This window comes from Peromyscus californicus, unplaced genomic scaffold (assembly GCF_007827085.1).
Source record: "Peromyscus californicus insignis strain IS unplaced genomic scaffold, ASM782708v3 Scaffold_6__1_contigs__length_162567912, whole genome shotgun sequence".
NCBI classification, from domain to species: Eukaryota; Metazoa; Chordata; class Mammalia; order Rodentia; family Cricetidae; genus Peromyscus; species Peromyscus californicus.
In genome coordinates, this window is record NW_026294584.1 from 144,431,273 (window position 1) to 144,455,695 (window position 24,423).

General features: G+C 39.8%; 1 protein-coding gene across 1 annotated transcript; it reads right to left on the reverse strand.

The window, feature by feature from the left end:
* Positions 1-533: 533 nt before the first annotated feature.
* On the reverse strand, positions 534-12,834 carry LOC128099780 (killer cell lectin-like receptor 2). The gene is given in 5 exon segments (XM_052721598.1): positions 534-587; positions 589-683; positions 3,330-3,551; positions 4,457-4,546; positions 12,723-12,834. Coding segments are annotated over 5 exon segments (573 nt in total).
* Positions 12,835-24,423: the final 11,589 nt, after the last annotated feature.

Genomic DNA, 24,423 nt, shown 5'->3' on the forward strand with positions numbered 1-24,423 from the left:
TCAGCGTTCACCCCAATACCTGGCTCCGGGTTTGATTTTATTAATAAGAACTTTTAAGATTCGTGCTACATCAGTTACTTTCTCTATTGTCATCCAATTACTCATCTCAAGCAGTCTCACTTCTGGGTTCCAAAGACCAAACCCTAGACAATGGCCTCTCTGGGTAGAGTTGGCACTCTATGGAGATACATAACTGTCAGTCATAGGATGTGCTGTACCAAAGGTTTAAACTTATTTTGGGAAAACATGCTTCTCTGAGGGACTCTCTTGCAGACTTCTGAGAAAGGGAGGAGCCTGCAAAGACACAACTCTCTTTAGTAACCAGTCTCCTCATAACAGACCCTGTGTCCTGACACTAAGCCAGCAGGAGGAAGGAGTAGCCTAGGATACTCTTACTGCATAGGTTTTGCTCACGTTACAGGCAAACCATGGACAACACTTACAGGTCTCTCTTTCAGCAAACCTGCCTGGGCTCAGCATCTGAGTTCCAAGGGTTAGAGAAGGAATCTAAGAATAAAGAAGCATGTAAGTGTCTACAGTACCAGTTCATTGTAATCATCTATCTTCAAAAGGGACAAAGCTGCAGCCCTGGCAGGTCTGATTACATCCACTCCAGTGTTTATTGTCCATGATGAAGTAACATTTTACACCATAGCAGAACCAGTGTCCTTCAACATTTGTGTCTACAAAAGAAAGGGGAATGGTGAAAATTATTATTTTCTAGTATTCTGTTATTAGAGCACTTTTTTAATTAAGCATCTATAACAAAGTAAAATTTCAGAGCTCAAAGAAATTGAAATTCTATAATGTTGAGAGATCCCAGTACACCAATGCTCTCTATGCAGTGTTGTTTATAACAGTGGATATACAGAAACAGCTGATGTGTCCATTGTGGACATCAGTAGAAAAAAATGTAGCACATGCACACAAAGGAATGCTATTTATCCTTTAAAGTGAAGGAAATTGCCTGGGCACGATAGTTTATACCTATAACCTGAGCACTACACAGAGTGAAACAGGAGGATGACCACCAGTTTGAGGCTAGCCTAGGCTAAGTAGTAACTTCCATGCCAGCCTTGGATATAAAGTAGACTCTAATACAGCCTGCACTTCAGAATGAAACCATGTCTCACATCTCAACACCCCAAAAGAGAGATGTTCAACTAAGTGGCAGATATGCATGAACTCGAGGATGGTGTGCCATACCTTTATGACTCAACTGAGAAAAGGTATCTAACACAGCCCAACACTAAGAAGCAGAGGCTTGTGAGATACCAGAGCTGGAGTACGGGGAACAAACACTTGCTGCACAGAGGCAGTTACAAGGATGATGGAATTCTAGACCTGCAATAATGCACTGTGTTCCCAGTTCATCCTCACACACTGTGCACTTAAGGATGTGCTGTGGTCCGTGTTAGATGCTCTTACCTTAAGAGGAATAAAAGGCACATGAGGAAGCTTTTGAAGGTGTTGGTCTACACTCCTAATTATGTTGATGCCTTCAATGGTATGTCCACATACCCAAACACGTCACGTTGCATACATTAAAATGTGTGCAGTTGTATAGCAATAACACCTCAATATGATTATTTTGTTTAGGGAGGGGCTGGGGAAGGTCATGCTCTACTAACAAACTTTATCTCCAACCTTTGTTTTCCTGTAAAGAGGTATCATTGTGTATCTCAAGCTGGCCTAGAATTTGCTAAGCTGTCCAGATTGTCCTCAAACTTACAATCCTGCTGTCTCATCCTTGTATAGACAGGGACTACAGCAATATTCTACCATTTACAGATGATAAAGCAATTTTAAAACAATAACACAAAACATTTTTCATGGGTCTGGAATATTTTAAAAAATGGTACTTTTTCTTTTCCTATCACATATTTTATAATGCAGCAGTTTTAAAGATACTATTAATCATTACATAATAATGATTGTTAACCCCAATCATGGTGTAGTGAAATCATATGCAAAAGCTCTTTGTAAACTCTAAATTCTAAAAAAATTTTATTGAAGAATGAAAAACTGTGTCAATTAAAGTTAACTAGTCACAATACACGGTAAGAAAAGTTCCTTGTAATGCTTGATATTTTCATCTTTGTGGCCTCATTCACTGTGTCATTGACAGAGTTACACAAGTGTGGACGCCATTTTGAAGCTCCAGAATGTGTTGCAGGCAGCGGCACCATGGTCACAAATAAGCCAACTCTCTCATACCAAGGCAGAAGGAAAACACATTTTCACACACACACACACATACACACACACACACACACACACACACACACACACACACACACACACTATTTTTATGACTCTATCTATATGAATTCTATAAGTCTATTTAAACCTGCTGGCAATGGTCGAGAGACAGCCCGAACTGACCTACTCTGGTGATGGGATGGCCAAACACCCTAATTGTCATGCTAGAAACCCCATCCAACGACTGAGGGATTTGGATGCAGAGATTCATGGCTAGGCCCCGGGTGGATCTCTGGGAGTCCAATTAGCGAGAAAGAGGAGGGTTTATATGAGCAAGAATTGTTGAGACCAAGGTTGGATAAAGCACAGGGACAAATAGCCAAATGAATGGAAACACATGAACTATGAACCAATGGCTGAGGGGTCCCCAACTGGATCAGGCCCTCCGAATGGGTGAGACAGTTGATTGGCTTGATCTGTTTGGGAGGCATCCAGGCAGTGGGACCGGGTCCTGTGCTCAATGCATGAGTTTGCTGTTTGAAACCTGGGGCCTATGCAGGGTCGCTTGGCTCGGCCTGGGAGGAGGGGACTGGACCTACCTGGACTGAGTCTACCAGGTTGATCTCAGTCTGTGGGGAAGGCTTTGCCCTGGAGGAGATGGGAATGGGGGAGGGGCTGGAGGGAAGGTGAGGGGGATGGGAGGGGGGAGAACAAGGGAATCCGTGGCTGATATGTAGAACTAAACTGTACTGCAAAATAAAAATGAATAAATAAAAATAAATAAAAAAATTTTAAAAATAATGGAAAATCCACTCAGCTAGAAATGTCCATGTTCTCTCAGCAAAACAGTTGGAGACTCAAAGACCAAAAGAATCTGAATTGTCAGCTGTGCTAACTTGCAATTCCATCCCTTTGGAGCCAGAACAGCCACTGAGTTCTAGAAGCTGTAAGATTCTATTTATTCAAACAAGCATTTCTGGGGTTCCAGGAGCCTCTATGAGATACAGAAAACCCAAGCCATTAACCCACAGATCACCAGCATCGTAAGCTGCTAATTGGACTTCAAATCTTTTGGGGAAGAAACAATGCAGAATATTGCAATTCTTTACTCAAGATCCCCTCCTTACCTGTGCTCTGTATGCAATCTGGAACAAGATTAGTTTCCCCATGGTATCTGTTCTCTTTTCTGTTGAGGGAGTCCAGATGGTCTTTGAGGGCCTCATACTCTTTAGACTTATTTCTCAACATTTCTTCCCTTAAGTAGCTCTCATTTTGCATGGTGCTGTACTCTTTATGGAGATTATTTAGAGTTTTCTGCAATTCATGTTTTTCTTGACTATACTGAAAAACTAAAATTAGCAACAGATATAACACTGAAAATGCTCATAAGGAGTAAATATTGAAATATAAGATAACAGAGAAAGCCCATGTTGACAACCAACACATCACTACTTTAACTGGTACTTTGACATTTAGAAAATAACACCTCAATGAACTCACTACAGGAATGGAAACACGAATTTCTCTCTATCGGGGTAACTTTAATGTAAATCAAACAATACAGCTGAATAAAATTGTGGTGGATGTACCACAACTTCCAATTATTTAATTTTCTACAACACAAAACTTTCCAATAAATACCTAAGTAAAATATTTAGTGAATACTTAACATAGCATGAAAATGTGAACTAAGAAACATTAAGAAATGGTACAATTCTCATTGGATCAGAGGGGAAGCAAAATATCCAGATATGTAGTCATGTTTTAACACAGCCTGGGAGTGATTTCCTCTAAACATGTAAAGGAATCCAATAAAACTTAAGCTTTATTGTCTCTGTACAGATGAAGACTTTTCATTTATCCATGTCCTTAATATACACTGAGAAAATTGAAAAGAACGTCATTATTTCTTTGGCACAGCTGTGTCTCATAGACTATTACATACTATTCACAATCACTTAAGCTCAGAAAGCAGACTACCATCAAGTCTTCAAAAGGAACAATATGAAGAATGAGACAGAACAAAGCAGCTTCCTACAGCCCCAGAGTTAATAGAGTAGGTATATATGAGACTAGCACACTGTAGTATGTCAGGCAAAAACAAAACAAAACAAAATGAAAACATAGTCCAGAGCTATCTGGCACATTCCCCTGATTATAGGCAGAACAATGGATGAGGGTGTTAGCTACATAATTTGTTTCTAAAGTTATTACTTAGGCAGAAATGCAAAGAAGATGTATAACAGTTACTCACCATGTTTCATCAACACTGCAACTATCACCAGCAGAGTGGAACAAATGATTCCCAGAGGTATTGCAATGAGGTGCCAAGGAACTGAACACTCTTAAATCAAAACAAGCAAACAAACAAAAAACAAAGCAAGAAAATAATCACCATAAAAAGAGCAAGTCCCGACACTGGTTATAATTTTGTGTAGCATGGAAACAAAGGGATATTGGTCTCTAATAGTTTTACAGACGTCCATCAGACAAACTGACTGAACATGTGCTTTCATAATTTGTAGATTTCCACCTAAAATGCACCCACTGTAGAAATCCTACATGAGTGAAGTTTCAAAGGATTACAAACTTTTTTTACCTTTAGCCTTACATTCTCAATCTTCCTGACTCAGCCTAAAAGTAACCTTATGACAGGCACAGGCCCCTCACCCATTTCTACAGGATCAAAAGTGCATCCTTCAGAAAGCACTGGAGGCACAGACACAGTCCAGGTAGATGATCCCAAACTGGAGTATGCATTCCATCAAGGGAGAGTAACTGAGGATGAGGAGGAAGGGAAGAGGGATGGATATTCTTGAGAAATATAGGGAACCGAGGCTATTCTGGAGCTGACTTGTATACATGCCCGTCCATTCTGGGGCCTAGAAGTCAACTCCCTCTTTTTTCCATAAGTTCCATTTTTTTCTACACAATACTAAACATCTTTGTGAATCTAAGGTGCTGGGAATCAAAGTTCTCAGCTTGGAGTTCAGCTGTTATAGTTCATGTAGAGAAAGAAAAAAAAGAGAGAGAGAGAGAACAGAAAAGTCAGATTTCCTTTTTTGTGTTAATAAACTTAATTATTCTTTAACATTTCTGCAAATGCATAATGTATTTTAGTCATTCCCATTCCCACTACCCTCTCTTATCCCCTCTTCCTCTGCAGCTTCTTCCCAGGAAGAGATTTCCTTCTCTGATTAACTACTTTTGCTCTTTCATTGGAAATATTTAAGACAATTAAAATACCTTTTGCAAAAGAGAAAGTATTGCTTCTAATGTGTACTTTGCATTTCATTAAGATTTCATATCTCTAGAACATTTGGTGTTTCTTCAGACTCTAGTTTTTCAGTTTCAAAGGTTTCAGAATTCTTCTTGCATAGACTAAATAATAAAAACCTCCTAATGGTTTTTTCCAATTTGACAGAATGTACTCATTTCTCACTCATCAATTCTCAAGAAATTTTTTCTCATAGACTTCTATTGTTCTACTCTATCCATCTGGCTTTCTCTGTTACTAGCTAACAGGTAGAAATAGAGTTATTGTTTTCATTTCCTTTTAAAAATGATCACCTAATTTTTTGTAGGGATAACGCCCGCGCTACCACCACCCATTCACCATGTCCGAGCGAGGGGCTGTGGATTAAAAAATAAGGGACAAGAGACAGCGAGTCATTCACCACGGCTGAATGCTGAGTGCCAGTCGAATGCCGTTTATTGAAAGAGGGAGGAAACCTTAAATACAGGCTTACAGCACAATGGCGGATTCCCGGAGGGCAGAAGTTTGCTACTGAATGTTCTACATCCTTGCATCTAAGCTGTTAACGCCCAAAATGCAGGGTACACAAACAAGGAACTTCCCTAAAGCATTCAGGAGGGTGGATACTGGCAGGGAATTAGCATAGGGAGGACACCTGGTCAAGGTCGGCAAGCAGGCAATGGCTTTAATCAATATGGGAGGAGACCAGGGCCCTACAGGTCCCCCCTTTTTACTAAAAAATGAGCTTCTGACTTAGGTTGCATGGGACGTCAGCAGGTCACCTTACCCGTCATGGAGACACCTGCCCAGGCCCTGCAAGTGCTCTGTCTTAGGTTGGTGAGCGCCCCCCAAGCATTACCCGTCTCTGAATACTCATTATCATACAGGCTCAACCTCGTGAGCTGAAGAGTAAACTGTTGCCAAAGATCTCAAAGTGGTGCTGGGCTTGCAATCTGTGCAACACAGAAAAGACCAACAGAAGTCCTAACCCACCCATAGCCAGGAGGCTAAAGGTGATTGAGCCATTCCCTTCTTAAATGAGCCTTACTGCAAATTGGAGTCTTTGTAAGGTGGTATCCCATAAGCAAATGGAACTTGAGTTTTAAATTTTACAACTTACAAAGCCAATTCAAATGTATAAATGAGCCGGGCGGTGGTGGCGCACGCCTTTAATCCCAGCACTCGGGAGACAGAGCCAGGCGGATCTCTGTGAGTTCGAGGCCAGCCTGGTATCCAAAGCGAGTTCCAGGAAAGGCGCAAAGCTACACAGAGAAACCCTGTCTCGAAAAACCAAAAAAAAAAAAAATGTATAAATGCAGAATTAAATTTATCATGCCCAATAAAATAAAAGATTAACTAACTGTGGTAGCTACTTTTGTTGCCAGGGTTTCCATTGTGCTAGTTGTGGAACCCAATTATGAAATAGCCATCCCAGAAGCAATAGCAGCAGTGGCCACCACTGCTATAACAGCAACAACAGCAACAGCGATGTCAGAGTCTCTTCTGGAGCGTGTGAGCATCATCTGTGTCTAACTGCCATGGTCCACTGGCATGGATGCAGCTCCAGGAACACGAACCACCAAGGCCCATTTTTCTTGATCCCAGCACTACTTAGGCTGGTAGGTCTGCAAAAGAACAACTAAGAACCATAAAGAAAACAAAAACAAAAACAGCAAACAAGGAGCAGAACTAATGGTCTCATTAATGGCTACATTCAGGCTCACAAATTTTAAGGTATCTTCAAAAAGGCTAGATGAATTTCAGGAGGCCAATAAATGTTGCACAGAGCCATTCCTGAAAAGTAGGTACTACACCAGCTTGAAGAGGGTTGCAAAATGTGAAAAGGCTTAGCTGGCATGCTACTGTTAACAAATAGAGGTCAGTGACCTTCAGAGTTATCCTTAATCTCCAAGGTGTGACACATTCTCAACATTTTTGAAAAAAGTTACCATACATTACCTTCTGAAGAATCCAACCACATGGCTACAGTTCCTAGGCTTACATTAATGCTTGCCAAGGCTGGCCATATTGGGCTCTCAATCCCCATTGGCATCAGAAGGGAAGAGTTTTTTATGAAGGCCCAATAGGTCTCTGCCAAGTCGGGATTCAGCAGCAGCCACAGGCCGCACACAGCGCTCAGGAAGCCAAAGAGGAACTTCATTGTCCTGCAGAAAGACACAAACAGATCCCCGGGCCCACACCAACACCGGATCAGGTCCCTTCCAAGTGCCAGTAGAAAGATCCTTCCGTCGCACCAGAGGATGATTTGCAACAGGAGCCCTCCAGTGCTTATCTGCAGTGGATACTCCAGCAGAATCCACCGATAAAAAATTTAAAATATATAAAACAAGGGAAAGAATAGAATGTGGAGAGGAGAGATGAGCCCCTAGCTCCCCCCTTTTTACTTTAGAAATATATGTTTTTAAGGTACGATGGCAGCGTTCTATTATAGCCTGTCCTTGAGGATTATAAGGAATACCAGTCTTATTAACAATAGAAAAGTCTTGGCAGAATTTTGAAAATCCTGTACTGCTGTAGGCAGGACCATTATCAGTCTTTATGTATTTTGGCACTCCCATGTGAACAAAAGCATGAAGGCAATGATTCTTAACATCCTTAACCTTTTCCCCTGAATGAGCAGAAGCAAAAAATAGAGAATATGTATCAATAGACACATGGACATATTGTAATTTTCCAAAGGAAGGCACGTGTGTGACGTCCATCTGACACACATGATTAGGTAAAAGTCCTCGGGGATTAACTCCCAAATGAGGAACAGGTAAAAATTCAACACAAATAGGACATGATTTAACTATCTGGATGGCTTGTTCCCGGGTTATGCCTGTATGATGACGAAGAGATCCAGCATTAAGATGATAACGTTGATGCAACTGAGTAGCCTTATCAAAGGCAGAACAAACTAATGTGACAGCCATACGAGTAATGGCATCAGCCCTCTGATTACCTTCACTTAGAGGTCCAGGCAATTGGGTGTGAGCTCTAATATGGCCCACATAAAGGTTATATGAGTGGGACCATATAAGTCCTTGCACTTGCAATAAATATTCATGAATGGGAGAAATGGACGGTATGTAGGCTGTTGTCTCTAAAGGCATAATGGCATGTCCCACATATTGACTATCAGTATAAATATTTACACTCTCATCAGAAAACATCTGTAAAGCATGTAACAGCGCCTGTACCTCTGCCATCTGGGCAGAAGTGCCCTGGACTTTCATTCTCTTTACTATGTTACCAGAAACTACCACAGCAAAACCACGTGAAGTGCCATCAGTAAATACCACATGGGCCTGAGGAATAGGAGTCATCTGTACTATCTTGGGAAATATAACAGGATGCAATTTAAAAATTTTACACACATCATTGGAGGGGTAGTGAGTATTAAACTGACTCTGCATGGAGCATGTTAATATGGCCCAATCATTATCATTAGCTTGCAACCATGTTATTTGAGACTGGGTGTATGGGGTCATCACAATATCTGGCTCCTTACCAAAAGTTTGAACACTGATCTTGATTCCCTTAAATATAATCTGAGCAACAGCCTGTGGATAAGGAGTAATGATTTTTGCTGGAGAAGCTGGGGAATGTACCCATAGAATAGGACCTGTTTGCCAAAACATTCCAGTAGGTGAATGAGAAAAACAAAAATATTCATGACCTAAATAATGATAGGGAAAAGATACCTGTACCTTTTCTGGGGCCAACTGTAAATTAGACAGGCTAAGAACTTCTTGTAAATTAGAAAAGGCATCAAACAAGTTTTTTATCTTTAGCAGCCATTAATATATCATCCATGTAGTGAATTATATAAACATCTGGAAAAGCTTTTCGAACTGGAGCTAGGGCCAAAGACACATAAATTTGACATATAGTAGGGCTATGGGCCATTCCTTGAGGCAATACCATCCACTGATATCTCTGATAAGGTTCTCTTAAGATTTTCTGAAGGAACACTAAAAGCAAAGCGAGGACTGTCCTCGGAATGCAAAGGAATGGTGAAGAAACAATCCCTCAAGTCAACCACAATTAAATGCCAATGTTTAGGAATTCCCACAGGGGCAGGCAAGCCAGGCTGTGTTGCTCCCATGAGAAGCATGGTTTTATTTACAGCTCTAAGATCCTGTAATAGCCTCCATTTTCCTAACTTCTTTTTAATAACAAATATAGGTGAGTTCCAAGGTGAAGTGGAAGGAATGGTATGTCCAGCATCTAACTGTTCCTTAACTAATGTGTTCACAGCCTCCAATTTTTCTTTAGTAAGGCCACTGTTCCACCCATACAGGGTCATCACTTTTCCAAGTGATTTTTATTGGTTGTATAATCGAAGGCTGCTGTGCAGTGACCCCTATGTAAAAGACCCTAATTCTCTTGCATCCCCAGGACCTCTAGTGACACAGTTTTGTCTGCCACAGGGAGTTGGTCTCCTCGTAACATTTTTCCTAAGCCTCTGCCTGGGCAGTAGCCCTGACTTTTTAGTATCTGTTGTACAGGCTGTGTAGTAAGCACTGCTCCCATATCGTCTAACACATCTCGTCCCCACAAGTTCACTGGAATGTCAGGTAGCACAAAGGGTTGAAAAGTTCCTGCATGACCTTCCTCATCCTTCCAATTTAGAGTAGCCTGCTCTGCAATGGTGTCTGAGCTGTGCCGATACCGTGTAGGTTAGAGATGGAATTCTTAAGGGGCCAATTGGGATCTCAGGATTCTTGTGAAATTATAGATATATCCAGCACCAGAATCCAATTATCTTTTAATCTCAATCCCATATAATTTTGTTTTTAATTTTAGGCTGCTTAGCATTGATAACTATTTGTCAAAACATCTTTTCTCCTGTATTTTTAAAACCTCCAGTTCTACATATAGGCGCCATTTTGCCTTTAAAATATGAAAGCAATAATAATTGAGCAATTCTATCATCAGCTTTTATTTTTATGGTCCTTTTTACATATGTCAATTATAAAAGCATTAAATACAATCTTTATAGGATTTGAAGAGGTAACTTTAGGCAATACTCTGGAGTATTTTTATAAAATCTTAAAAAGAGGATCCTTTTTTATAAATTTCAAGTAACACATTAGCACAAATAGCCAAGTATTAACAATGTGGAACAATTTACCTGTATTTTTTTTTTTTTTTTTTTGGTTTTTCGAGACAGGGTTTCTCTGTGTAGCTTTGCGCCTTTCCTGGAACTCGCTTTGGAGACCAGGCTGGCCTCGAACTCACAGAGATCCGCCTGGCTCTGCCTCCCGAGTGCTGGGATTAAAGGCGTGCGCCACCACCGCCCGGCTTTACCTGTATTTTATTTACTGGAAAAATAATTTTGTAACCTCTTTATCAGTAAGATATTATTATTTATGGGTTTATCTTAGCAACATTATTTAATAAGCTAACAACCCAATCCATTTTAGGTGTTATATTTCTATAGAATTAAACCAAGAATTTCTAGAAAGCAACTTAAATTGTAGAACCAAATTTTCAGTAATGATCAACAGACAAGAGCACACCTAATATATAGTTCAAAATTATGAATCTTGTTCCTTTAGTTTATCTACCATGAGAATCAAACATTTATCTAAACATTTATTAAGACAATCAAAAGAACAAAACATCTTTTATTCAAACAGCATTGACTTAGCATTCTATATCTTGACTGAAACCATTTTTCATCAGAAGTTAGGCCCGTTTAAACTTTTAGGCGCTAGTCCCTTCCCGGGCCTCTGCTCACTTGGAGCAAGATGAAGCTGCGGCTTAGCTTTGGCTCCACCCAGTGCTCAGGCTCTAGTGCCGGTGCCCGCCCTGGGCCGTGCTCTATCGCAGCTCCGCCTCCCACTGGCGTACCTGTCCACCTGCTGCTCTGGGCTATCTCCTGCATGTCCACCGCTGGGCATGCACCCCGCACACACAAACTCACGTTTAAACTTTCTACTCTCATGAAGGGACTACCTAACAATAATGAGTTATTCCCGCCATAAGGGAAAAACAGAAAAACATTTCCCACGAAGGGATCCTAAATATTGAATTATTCTCATTCTGAGGGAAAAATAAAAAACATTTGAAACAAAATAAGCAAACAAACAGCAAAACTTCTAACCTCTGGGCTCGCTTGCTGTTCAGCCAGCAGCAATGAGGCCTATTTGCCGATTCTTTGTAATTCAGATGCTGCCGCTCTGTGCTGGCAGGCAGAAAGAGCTCAGAGTTTTAGCTATCCTGAAAATTTTATAATTGGAAAGAGACTTTTCTTCCTCCATTACCACTGGGAAGAGGCTTTTTTCTTTTTTTTATCTTTCTTTTATAGGGCCCTAATCTTTAGGCCTAGTTTTAAAAAATGTTTTTCCTTTTTATCGGGAAATCCTTTTTTCTTGATTAAAATTTTTTCTCCCTTTTCTAATGGGAAATTTCCTTTCCTTCCCTCTTCTCTTTTGGGAAGATTTCCTTTTTTATTTAAAATCTTTAGCTGTCTTGCCCTTTCTTAACTTCAGTGGCTTCCTGCTTCAGCAGTCCAATCAACTGACTGTGAGCTAGCTGCACCCATTTCAATTCACCCTTATCTTTTCTTTTTTTCTTTAAATTGCTGGCCAGCCTTACCTTTTGGGTGTCCATCAGCTTGTCCCTTCTTTCTCGGATCTCGGTAGGAACCTCCATTTGTAGGGATAACGCCCGCGCTACCACCACCCATTCACCATGTCCGAGCGAGGGGCTGTGGATTAAAAAATAAGGGACAAGAGACAGCGAGTCATTCGCCACGGCTGAATGCCGAGTGCCAGTCGAATGCCGTTTATTGAAAGAGGGAGGAAACCTTAAATACAGGCTTACAGCACAATGGCGGATCCCCGGAGGGCAGAAGTTTGCTACTGAATGTTCTACATCCTTGCATCTAAGCTGTTAACGCCCAAAATGCAGGGTACACAAACAAGGAACTTCCCTAAAGCATTCAGGAGGGTGGATACTGGCAGGGAATTAGCATAGGGAGGACACCTGGTCAAGGTCGGCAAGCAGGCAAGGGGTTTACTCAATATGGGAGGAGACCAGGGCCCTACAATTTTTAAACTTATTTTTGAACAATTTGTACATGATTACTCTCCCACTCATCCTCACTTGTCTCTTTCACATCCCTGTGCATCACCAAGCCCAGCTGAAACAGAAGGTATAGTTTTCGATAGAAGGCAGTGGAATATTGTTTTCAAATGTCAAAAGTTACAGTGCATAAAAACAGATGAATTTAGACACTTTAAACACTTACTTCTATGGCCAGCTTCTCTGGGCCCTTGAGTCTCATCTGACCTTCCTCCATTCTGCAACCCTGAAGATTTATGAAATCTCACATTTGTGTAAGTAATCTCCTCATCACTCATCTTGGGAGTAAGTGAAGTATATTCTTTGATAAAATCCAAATTTGAATGGTATCCAAAGAAGAAGTTAAAATGTTCACCTTTAAGAAGGTACCTAGATCTGATGCTGCAGTGGGGTGGGAAGGCAAGGGGCCTGATAAACTCCCTTAATGATCCAAACATACTAAATCACATGAACTGACCCTGATTTCCACTAGAAGTGAGATGTCTTTGAAGATTTTTGTCATTTATACCTCTAATGGTCACAGCACTTATTATTAAGAAATATGGAAATAATTTAAAATATACATGTAAGACATTGCAATATTGAAAAAGCATGTTAATTCAAAATATTCCAAATATATAAAATTGTTAGGCAAAATTGCTACCACCACAATTCATTGAAACACTTTTAAACTATCAATTCAAATAACAAAAGTTCAAAGATTTCTGTATAAATAAAAATCTTTGCTTTAAAATTATACATTTTGATAAACACATGAATATAAAAATGTTCTTGCAGTCTTTTCAATTATATATATGTCTATCTGGGTTTCCCATATAGCACATCAAAAAGAACATTTGAATATTAATATAGGAGATGATTAAAATTTTGAGCTCCAGGACATATAAATATTTCTTGGGTTAAACCCAAACACCTGAGATGTCCAACCTCTCCATCCAGCCACAGCCTACACATTCTTCTCCATGGTCAGGCCTGGTAAATGGATGCAACTTGAAAAGATCCTACAGTGTGGGAAACTCAAACCCAGAAAAACAACAGCTACATGTTCTCTTACATCTGAGGTTCCTGGCTCCAAATCCTCAGACATGCTACTTAACCTGGAGTAACTGCAGCAACCAGGAAAGTAGAAAGGGGTATTGCAAGGGTGAGGTGTGGGAGCAACAGAGATGGGCATAGCAGGATACCACCTGAAGGTTTAATCTCAAATTATTTCATGTCAATGATCACTTCACATATTATTTTCTAGTATATGATATTACCAGAGAAGCCTACATTATTTTCTAGTATATGATATTGCCAGAGGAGCCTACCTGAAAATTAATTTTATCACTAATCAGTCATTGGTTAATGCTAATAAAAGACCCAATCTGATTATATATATATATATATATATATATAATTATTATTCAATAGTAAATATTTGTAACTCACCTTGCCCCTTACATTGATAACTGAGATTGTGGCCAACAGAAAATATGAAAAACAAACAATACATGTATTGATTCTTCTCTAGTTTTTTATTTATGAAGATCTCTGGAATTATTCATATTTTTCCCTAATTTCTTAAGAAAAAGGAAGCTTTCCATTAGAGAATGTGTTTCTTAGATTATTACTGATCTTAGGGTAGTGTCTGTACCACAGTGCACATGTGCCCGGAGGGCAACTGTACCGAGTGAGGTGAGCCCTCTCATTCCACCTTTATGTGGGTTTCAAGGAAAAAACTCAGGTGGTCAGTCAGGCTTGTGTAGCAAGTATCTTTACACACTGACCCATCTTACCTGGCTCCTATGACTCCTTCAAGATGAATTATATATAAACATTTGACTCAGTTCAAGAGTAATGAACTCCATAGATTACTCTACCTTACTTTCTTAGCACACAGCAGAAGTCACTGCACAATCAGAAAGAAAATAAACAATGCCAAACTCTAGTTTTCTCATGCTGCCAGAGTCAATCAGATCTAATAGAACCAACAGGGCTTCCCCAGTAATTCTGTTCTCACTTCACACCATCTGAAATTCTCTAGAGTATATATAATCATATGATAGAAAAATAATAAAAGCAGTTGTTACCTGTGTCTCTTCTAGGAGTCGATTCCGGTGGAGATAATTGATCCCCAAGTGGGGGCGAAGTTGGTGTTCCTTGGTTTATAGCCTTCAGAGGCTCCAAGAGAAAAGGCAGAACTGAGTCGCCTCTTGAGTGATACTCAAGCTCATGATTTTCTGCCCCTCCTCTTGACCAAAGTGAAAAGAGGAAATTGCATGATGAAAATTCTTGTTTTTGAATTATGCTTATTAAAGATAAGTGTGTTTTAGGATACTTTGAAGTGCTCACATTTCCACTGTGAAACTGTTGGTATTAACTTTTAGCTTTTTATTCATAGATAATGTTTACTGGTAACACTGATGTCATTTCATACATAGTGGTCTTATTGCCGACATTTTAATGTTGCTAGGATATCCAATCTAATATTGAGCATGTTCAGTAAATACCCCAGCACTGAGCTCCACACTCAGGCTTTGTTTTTGTTTGAAGTTTTTGGTAGTTTGGGGTTTTGTTTGTTTGTTTGTTTTGAGATAGTTGTTGTACCATACTTACTGGGTAGCCCAGGCTGGTCTCAAATTCACAGTCCTCTTGACTCAGGCTCTTCAAAGCTGAGATTATAGCCTTATACTACCACACCAATTTACACCATGCTTCTAATTATTTTGTAATAAATAATAAGCATTTTTTCATTTTATAAGTATTGATCTGCAAAATTTTTAAAGCCATATATAATTAGTAATCATGTCTATACAGCATAAATTAATTATGCTAATTTGACAATCCCTCTTTGTTGACATTTCAGTTGTTTACACTATTTTGTTCTTAGTTTAAAAACTACATGGGATATACTTTAGAACATACTTAGAAAGACATTTTATGCATGAAGTCATGGGATTAAAGGATACACACATTTAAGGAACTCTGGTATAAATTATCACACATAGTCTAGTTAATTTATAATCTACCAGTTGGAAGTGAAGATATTCACAATTGATTTTTAGAGCTGAGATAAGGTAAATTTTTCTTCTGTGTGAGTTTTACCTATGGTTTTGTGTGATGATATTTTATATGTGCTCAAATGTGGTGTTATTTTATTTGTATGTTAATAAAGCTTGCCTGAGATCAAAGGAAACAGCAAGCCACTTTAAGGTAAATACAAAAGTCAGGCAGTGGTAGCACATGCCCTTAATCCTATCACTTACCAGTCAGGGTCTCTGTGTGTTCAAGGCCATACTAGGGCACAGAGCCAAGTGTGGAGACACAGGCCTTTAATCCCAGTACGAATCATAGAGACTTAGAGGTCTGTACAGACAGGCAGTGACAAGGAAGTGAGGTATCTGGGCTAGATAGCCAAAGAGAGTGCAGAACAGCAAGGCAGCAACAGCCTGGGTAGACAGGAAGTCTTGGTACTTTTGGAAGCTGCAGAGCTGGTGAGGTAAGGTTGGTTAGTGGCTCTCACTATTTCCCTAATCTCTAAGGCTTTCACTCCTATATTTGACTCTGTGTTTTTTTATTTGATCAGACCGGCTTAGAAATTTGGCCACATTTGGCGTCCAACTGTGGGTCAGGAATTCATAAAAAAGCCACTTGGCTGAGACCTTGTGGGCCCCAGCTTGGTTGGAGCACACAGCCAGAGCTGCAGTCCTCCAGAGCTGCAAGGGGCCATATGTAGCTGCAAGCAAAGCAGCCAGACTGCTTGTGGGATTACAGAGTCCCTGGCTCAGGCTAGAGCACATAGATGGACTTTCTTTAACTTTTTTTTCTCCTGGTAAGTAGTAGGCTGTCTCTCCCTCTCTCTCTCCCTCTCTCTCTCCCTCTCTCCTCTCTCTCTCTCTCTCTCTCTCTCTCTCTCTCTCTCTCTCTCTTGATTCCCATTTTGTACTGCCACCATGCTAAGTAGCTGCTTTGAAATTCCCTCAGACTTTTACTATTCTACACAGACTTGGTGAGTCAATTAAGATATCTTAAAGGGAGAAACTAGTTAAAAGATAATTTTTCCCCACATTAAAAAATGGGAAACATCTAGATCCATCCATTTGTCTACAAACCTCATGATGTCATTGTTTTTCTCTGCTGAGTAGTATTCCATTGTGTATATGTACCACATTTTGTTTATCCATTCTTCAGTTGAAGGGCATCTAGATTGTTTCCATGTTCTGGCTGTTACAAACAATGCTGATATGAACATAGCTGAACAAGTGCTCTTATGGTGTGGTTGAGCATTCCTTGGGTATATGCCCAAGAGTGGTATAGCTGGATCTTGGGGGAGATGGATTCCCAATTTTCTAAGAAAGTGCCATATTGATTTCCAAAGTGGTTGTACAAGCTTACATTCCCACCAGCAGTGGAGGAGAGTTCCCCTAGCTCCACATCCTCTCCAGCATAAGGTGTCTTCAGTGTTTTTGATCTTAGCCATTCTGACAGGCGTAAGGTGGTATCTCAGAGTTGTTTTGACTTGCATTTCCCTGATGACTAGGGATGTTGAGCAATTCCTTAAATGTCTTTCGGCCATTTGAGTTTCCTCTGTTGAGAATTCTCTGTTTAGTTCTATAGCCCATTTCTTAATTGGACTGTTGGGCATGAGTGAGGTAACCCAGACTCAGAAAGACAAACATGGTATGTACTCATTCATAGCAGGATACTAGATGTGGAACAAGGATGACTTGTCTGCTACTCACATCACCAGGGAGGCTACCTGGAAAACAGGACCCCAAGAAAGACACAGGGATCGCCCAATGACAGAGAAATGGAATGAGATCTACATGAACAGCCTGGACATGAGTCGGAGTAGTGAAAGGCGAGGGTCCAGGGAAAGAGAGCTTGGGGGAGTGGGAGATCCCAGCTGGATCAACAACAGAGAGGGAGAACAAGGAATAGGAGACCATGGTAAATGAAGACCACATGAGAATAGGAAGAAGCAAAGTGCTAGAGAGGCCCACAGAAATCCACAAAGATACCCACACAACAGACTGCTGGCAATGGTCAAGAGACAGCCCGAACTGACCTACTCTGGTGATGGGATGGTCAAACACCCTAATTGTAGTGCTAGAAACCTCATCCAACTACTGAGGGATCTGGATGCAGAGATCCATGACTAGGTCCTGGGTGGATCTCTGGGAGTCCAATTAGTGAGAAGGAGGAGGGTTTATATAAGCAAGAATTGTTGAGACCAAGGTTGGATAAAGCACAGGGACAAATAGCCAAATGAATGGAAACACATGAACTATGAACCAATGGCTGAGGGGTCCCCACTGGATCAGGCCCTCTGAATGGGTGAGACAGTTGATTGGCTTGATCTGTTTGGGAGGCATCCAGGCAGTGGGACCGGGTCCTGTGCTCATTGCATGAGTTGGCTGTTTGAAACCTGGGGCCTATGCAGGATTGCTTGGCTCGGCCTGGGAGGATGGGACTGGACCTACCTGGACTGAGTCTACCAGGTTGATCTCAGTCTGTGGGGAAGGCTTTGCCCTGGAGGAGATGGGAATGGGGGAGGGGCTGGAGGGAAGGTGAGGGGGATGGGAGGCGGGAGAACAAGGGAATCCGTGGCTGATATGTAGAACTGAATTGTATTGCAAAATAAAAAAAAAATGGGAAACATTTTTTACAATGGAAGGAAATTAGGCTTTGTTTGATAACACATTAGGCAGTCTAAAAATGGAACAATAAAATGAGAGGATAATTAATGTTCATGGGATGTGTGTAACATCAATTATGACTATTATGTGTTTAATTATCCTTATATTAGTTTTTAAAAGGTTGGTCAATTTAAGTGCCAAGATAAAAGTTTTAGAAAAACCTGTTAAAATGAATCATGGAGAAATTCACACCCAGACAGTAAAATTCAAAGGTGAAACTAACTCCGGAATGACTTTAGAAAAACCTGTTAAAATGACTTATAGAGAAATTCAGACCCATACAGAAGAATATAAAGGTGAAATTATTTCAGGAGTGAATTATACAGTTATAGAGAGACAGCCTATTTTCAAACAACCAAACTTAAACTATTTGGTAACCGTACAAGAACTATGCTCAAGGGCATGTACAAGATAATTGGACTCCAGTGGAAATGTTAGATTTAAGGAATTTAAGGAAGCTATAATATCATATCTCATACATTCTTCATCTGTAAAGCAAATGTTAAACTCGTGGTCAATTTGTAATATGATTATTCCTCAGGACTGGAAGGAATTGGTTGCAGTGGTGCTAGAAGCCAGTGAAACCCATCCATGTGCCAGATTTCATTCTTCTGAGTACCCTTTGGGTTACATCCGGCTGGTAATGGAGTCTGATTGTAAAAAGACATTTACAGTGAAAAATTTAGTTTAAGGAGGAGGCTAAAATGATAGAACACCAATGTAGAACTAGAGGTGTGGAAATTTCCCACGATCAGCTTCTTGGAGAAGGCAAATATTTGGATATAAAAATACAACGTTTATATGATAACCAAACCCTAATTCTATGCCACATGGCAGCCATGAATGCATGGGACAGAATTGAGGAAGCAGGGAAAAAATAAAATCATTCACAAAAGTTATACAGAGCCCCAGAGAAACCTTCACAGATTTCTTACAAAGGCTGTCTTCAGCAGTAAATAGAATGATACCAAATTCAGAAGCTAGAAAGATAATAATTGAATCTTTGGCTTTTAAGAATGTGAATGCAGCATGCAAAAGAATAATCAGGCCATTAAAGGCAAGATTGGCATCCTTGGAGGATTGGATCAGGGACACAATTAATATTGAGTCTCTTGACCATGATGATATGTGGATAGGGGAGTGTAGCTAAGTTTTCCTGCCTGGCCCACAGTCAGGATAAATCTCTGCCACCCGCCAGTCCCACAACCGCTCAGACCCAACCAAGTAAACACAGAGACTTATATTGGTTTCAAACTGTATGGCCATGGCAGGCTTCTTGCTAACTGTTCTTACAGCTTAAATTAATCCATTTCTATTAATCTATACCTTGCCACATGGCTTGTGGCTTACCAGTACTTTACATCTTCCTTGTCCTGATGGCGGCTGGCAGTGTCTCTCTGACTCAGCCTTCCACTTCCCAGCTTTATTCTCCTCCTTGTCCCGCCTACACTTCCTGCCTAGCCAATGGCCAATCAGTGTTTATTTATTGACTAATCAGCAACACATTTGCCGTACAGAACATCCCACAGCACTTCCCCCCCCCCCTTTTTTCTTCAAAAAGGAAGGTTTTAACCTTAACAAAGTAAAATTACATATAATTTGGGAATTTGGGCGTAGCTTCTCTTACTACTTCCTGCTGGAGGGGGGCGCTGTATCTTATGAGGACACAAAGAAAATTTTAGGATTATGGAATAGTCCATGTGGCTGTATCATCTGAGCCAGTTGCCTTGAAACCATTCTGGATGTTGGATCATCTGGGCCATGGTGTCATCGGAGACCTTTCAGGAGGTCTTGGCTGGTCAAACCTGATGTATCTTAATCTGGAACAAATTCATAGCCTCTGGCTTTCTGTGGGAACAAAAGCAGAGTCTCCTTTCCAAAGTAACAAATCCTTATATCCAAATTTTGAAGTCAAGGTACCTTTAAAATATACATATTGGTTTAACTCAGCTTCCTTTACAATCAAATATCTCTCTGCAGTTAAGAATCCCAAAGACAACACAATCCAGATTCTCTGTGTGATATCCATCTTTATGGGGCTTATTTTCTATATTAATTTTACTGTCTCTTTAAAGACTTTATTTTTAAAAACTATGTATTTGTTTCTATAACTGTATATATCACCTTTTTTGTCTCTTTCAAGCCTACGTATATTTTACACACATTTTAAACTATTACATCTGAATCTGTCTTATTGTGAATCTATTGCTTTAAGCTGCAGCAGCTGTGGCTGCTGGCTGCGCCCACCTCAGCATCCCAACATGGCGGTGGTTACCGCCAGCTCTAGAGCTATTGTGGGTCTCTATGTTTTTATCCAAGCAGCGTGTAGCCCAGAAACCTCTTTTTTTGCTTTGTACTAGCAAAGGCTAAATCCACCATGCAGCTTAATGTGACACTTGTAAAGACCTCAATCCCGCCATACTGCAGGTCCAGCGCACATGCTAGGAACCCACCAGTAGCTCAAACCGGCAGCTGCCGCTCATTTGAGAGAGACAATTAGGAACTGTTTTTAGCTCCGTTTTAGAATCTTTTCTCAGTTTTTAGGTGGAAACTCTTGCCACCACGTTGGACACCATTTGTAACTAGAGTTTTCCTGCCTGGCCCACAGTCAGGATAAATCTCTGCCACCCGCCAGTCCCACAACCGCTCAGACCCGACCAAGTAAACACAGAGACTTATATTGGTTTCAAACTGTATGGCCATGGCAGGCTTCTTGCTAACTGTTCTTACAGCTTAAATTAATCCATTTCTATTAATCTATACCTTGCCACGTGGCTTGTGGCTTACCGGTACTTTACATCTTCCTTGTCCTGATGGCGGCTGGCAGTGTCTCTCTGACTCAGACTTCCACTTCCCAGCTTTATTCTCCTCCTTGTCCCACCTATACTTCCTGCCTAGCCAATGGCCAATCAGTGTTTTATTTATTGACTAATCAGCAACACATTTGCCATACAGAACAACCCACAGCAGGAGAGAGTATATAAAAAGTTTTGAGGGAAAATATCAGATGTTTTGGTTGTGATAAACAAGGCCATTTGAAAAGGGAGTCCAAACAGGACATTTCTAGAAAGAATGTTTATTCAAGGAACAATGGCAACAGAATGCCCTTCCCTTCTAGATTATGCAGAAGGTCTGGTAAGGGTAAAAATTAGACCAACCGATGTAGATCAACAAGGACAGACAAGGTAATCCTTTGCCTCAGCCCTCTGGAAACTCCCAGAGGCGCCTCATGCAGTCTCCTACAGCAAATCCAGTTCAGACCATTACTGCCATCAGAGAAGAAACCCCTTCTCAGAGCAATTAAATAACTAAATGCCTATTGGAATAAACAAAGGCTGCTCAGGGTGATAGAACAGCTCCAGCAGAGCGAACAGGAAATTCAGGAGAAACCATAAAGCAATTTTTTTTGGGAGAGATTAACAGCAAGTATCCCAAAAGCTATAGAATTGAACTTATAAAGAGAGTTGATTGGATTCTGCCTTGCATTATATGGGAAACACCCATATCTGGAGTTCGTACATTTTCTACAGATAAAAAAAAAAAAGTAAAGGCAGGTTACAAATCAGAAAAGTTAGGTAAAGTGGTTCAAAGTCCTTATAATTCAGTTCAAAAATTGGAATTATATGCTATTCTGTTGGTATTAATGGATTTTTCAGAACCTCTCTACATAGTTACTGACTCTCAGTATGCTGGAAGAGTGGTATTATATATTGAGACTGCAGAATTTATCCCTGATGAGTCAGAATTAACTTCACTATTTATTCAGTTACAAGATATAATCAGGATTAGGAAGCATCCCTTATATATAATTCACATCCAATCCCATACGAGTCTTCCAGGCCCTCTAGCACAAGGTAATAATGAGATTGATAAATTATTGATAGGAAATATGCTGGAGATCTCAGAATTTCATAAAAAACATCATGTTAATGGTAAAGGTTTAAAAAAGGATTTTTCCATAACCTGGCAACAAGCCAAGGAAATTGTAAGGAAGTGTCCTACTTGTTCTTTTTACAATCAGACTCCATTACCAGCAGGATGTAACCCAAAGGGTACTCAGAAGAATGAAATCTGGCACATGGATGGGTTTCACTTGAGAATTTGGAAAACTGAAATATGTACACCACACCATTCATACTTATTCAGGATTTCAATGGGCAACTGCTCAGAGTTCTGAAAAGGCTGATTCTGTAATCATGAATTAGCTAGAAGTTATGGCCATCATGGGTTATCTGCACAAATTAAAACTGACAATGCTCCAGCATATGCTTCTGGTAAAATGAAACAGGTTTTTTTTTTTGGCTTATTACAATATAAAGCATATTACAGGTATACCACATAATCCTACAGGCCAAGCAGTCATAGAAAATCAAATTGAACTCTAAAGTATATGCTAAATAAACAGAAAGGTATAACAAACCCCCCCGAAATAGATTACATAATGTTCTATTAACTCTGAATTTTCTTAATGCTAATGAGAAAGGAACATCAGCTGCACAGAGACATTGGATAATAGAAAAAACTACAGAATTAAATCAGCCTATATACTTTAAGGATGTGCTTACCTCAGAATGGAAACCAGGATATGTGTTATGTTGGGGACCAGGTTTTCCTTTTGTTTCTACAGAAGAGGATAAGCTGTGGATACCATCAAAATTGATAAAAGTTCAATTTGAACAAGAGAGACCTCTTAATTAGAAGAGGTGATAGTTCATCACCCAGCATGACCGTCCAATTTACACTAATTTATACTACTAATAAATGTTTTTCATTTAATCAGATATAACTTGCCAAAAGGGAACCTCCACAAAGTTAGGTTAGGAGAAGGGTTTTGGTTTTTGTCTTTCAGGAGAATGAAGACTAAGGAATCTGAAGAACACTAGACAAATGAGACATCTGAAGAAAAAGGACAAAACATCTAGAACAAAAAGTCCCAAGAAAAAGAATAAATTGGCCTATTGGTATATCACATATAAAATTTCATAAGTCTTCCTAAGGTTTGTTTCTGCTCTTCTCTACAGACACTTAACACAAATGGTCTTTTTGTAGTCCCAGTTAAATTAAAAAATAAAGCTGGTGTTGGAGTTGGAGAATGGCTCTCTACTTCTCTAAACCAAAGCATGTTGTTAAAAGGAAAATGCAAAATCTCTGTATCATGTCAAAATAAAGCACTATCTTCCAATATGGGACAGAAGAAAGTCAAAAAATTAAGGGACTATTCTATTGCCACTAATCTCAATTCTTTGGTTCTATTTTTATTCTTTAAATTTCTCTTGTTATGAATTTTATATCAAAATTTATAAGATACATATACATATATTTTACTTTTGTTTTGATATTTATGGTCATATAGAGTACTAACTAATTCTAGAAAACGGGCTTCATTTAGCTGCCTATACATGTTTTTGTGTTTGAGTCTCTATCAGTTTTCTAAGGAAATCAGGACCAGGCCTAGCAGCAAATTTGGAGTTTCCAGAATGATGATGGGTCCCCACAATGACGATTCCACGTGGAAAATAATAATACCACTAAGCTGACAAACATCACCCAAAGATCAGCTTTGGACTATAAAACTATGCAGAGCAATTTTGAGATTGCAGCTGAGATGATCTAGCCTCATAGACTACTTGAACAATGACTTGAGATAAGCCATGCACTTTGGCATTATGCAGAGACTGGACAACAAATGATATAGCCACCTCTCCTGGAACTTGACAATTAACCCAAAAATTTTCTATTCAGGATCCCCTAAAGATGCCTTCACCCACAAACAGCAGGAAGCAATTTTAAGAACACAACGCCCACATTCCCAAGAGGTAGGGTAGGTCAGGTGGGTTTTGGTCTTTCAATTGGTTTCAGGTTTGGGATAGTTGTTACTGTTTAGGAGGGTTGGTTACATGTTGTTGTGGTTAATGCTCAGGAAAAGGGTTAGACAAAGGAGGTTAGATTTAAGGTTCTTTTTGAAAAAAAGAAAAGGAAAGGAAAAAGAAGATATAGATAAGAGGTAGATTATTGAATCTACTCTAAAAAAAGAAATATAGAAATGATAGAATAAAGGCTAGATTATTGAATATACTCTGAAAAGAAAAGAAAGGATATAGAAATGATATAGATAAAAAGGTAGATTATTGAATCTACTTTTAAAAGACAACTGCTAGTTTTAAATACTTTATATTGAATTGGATT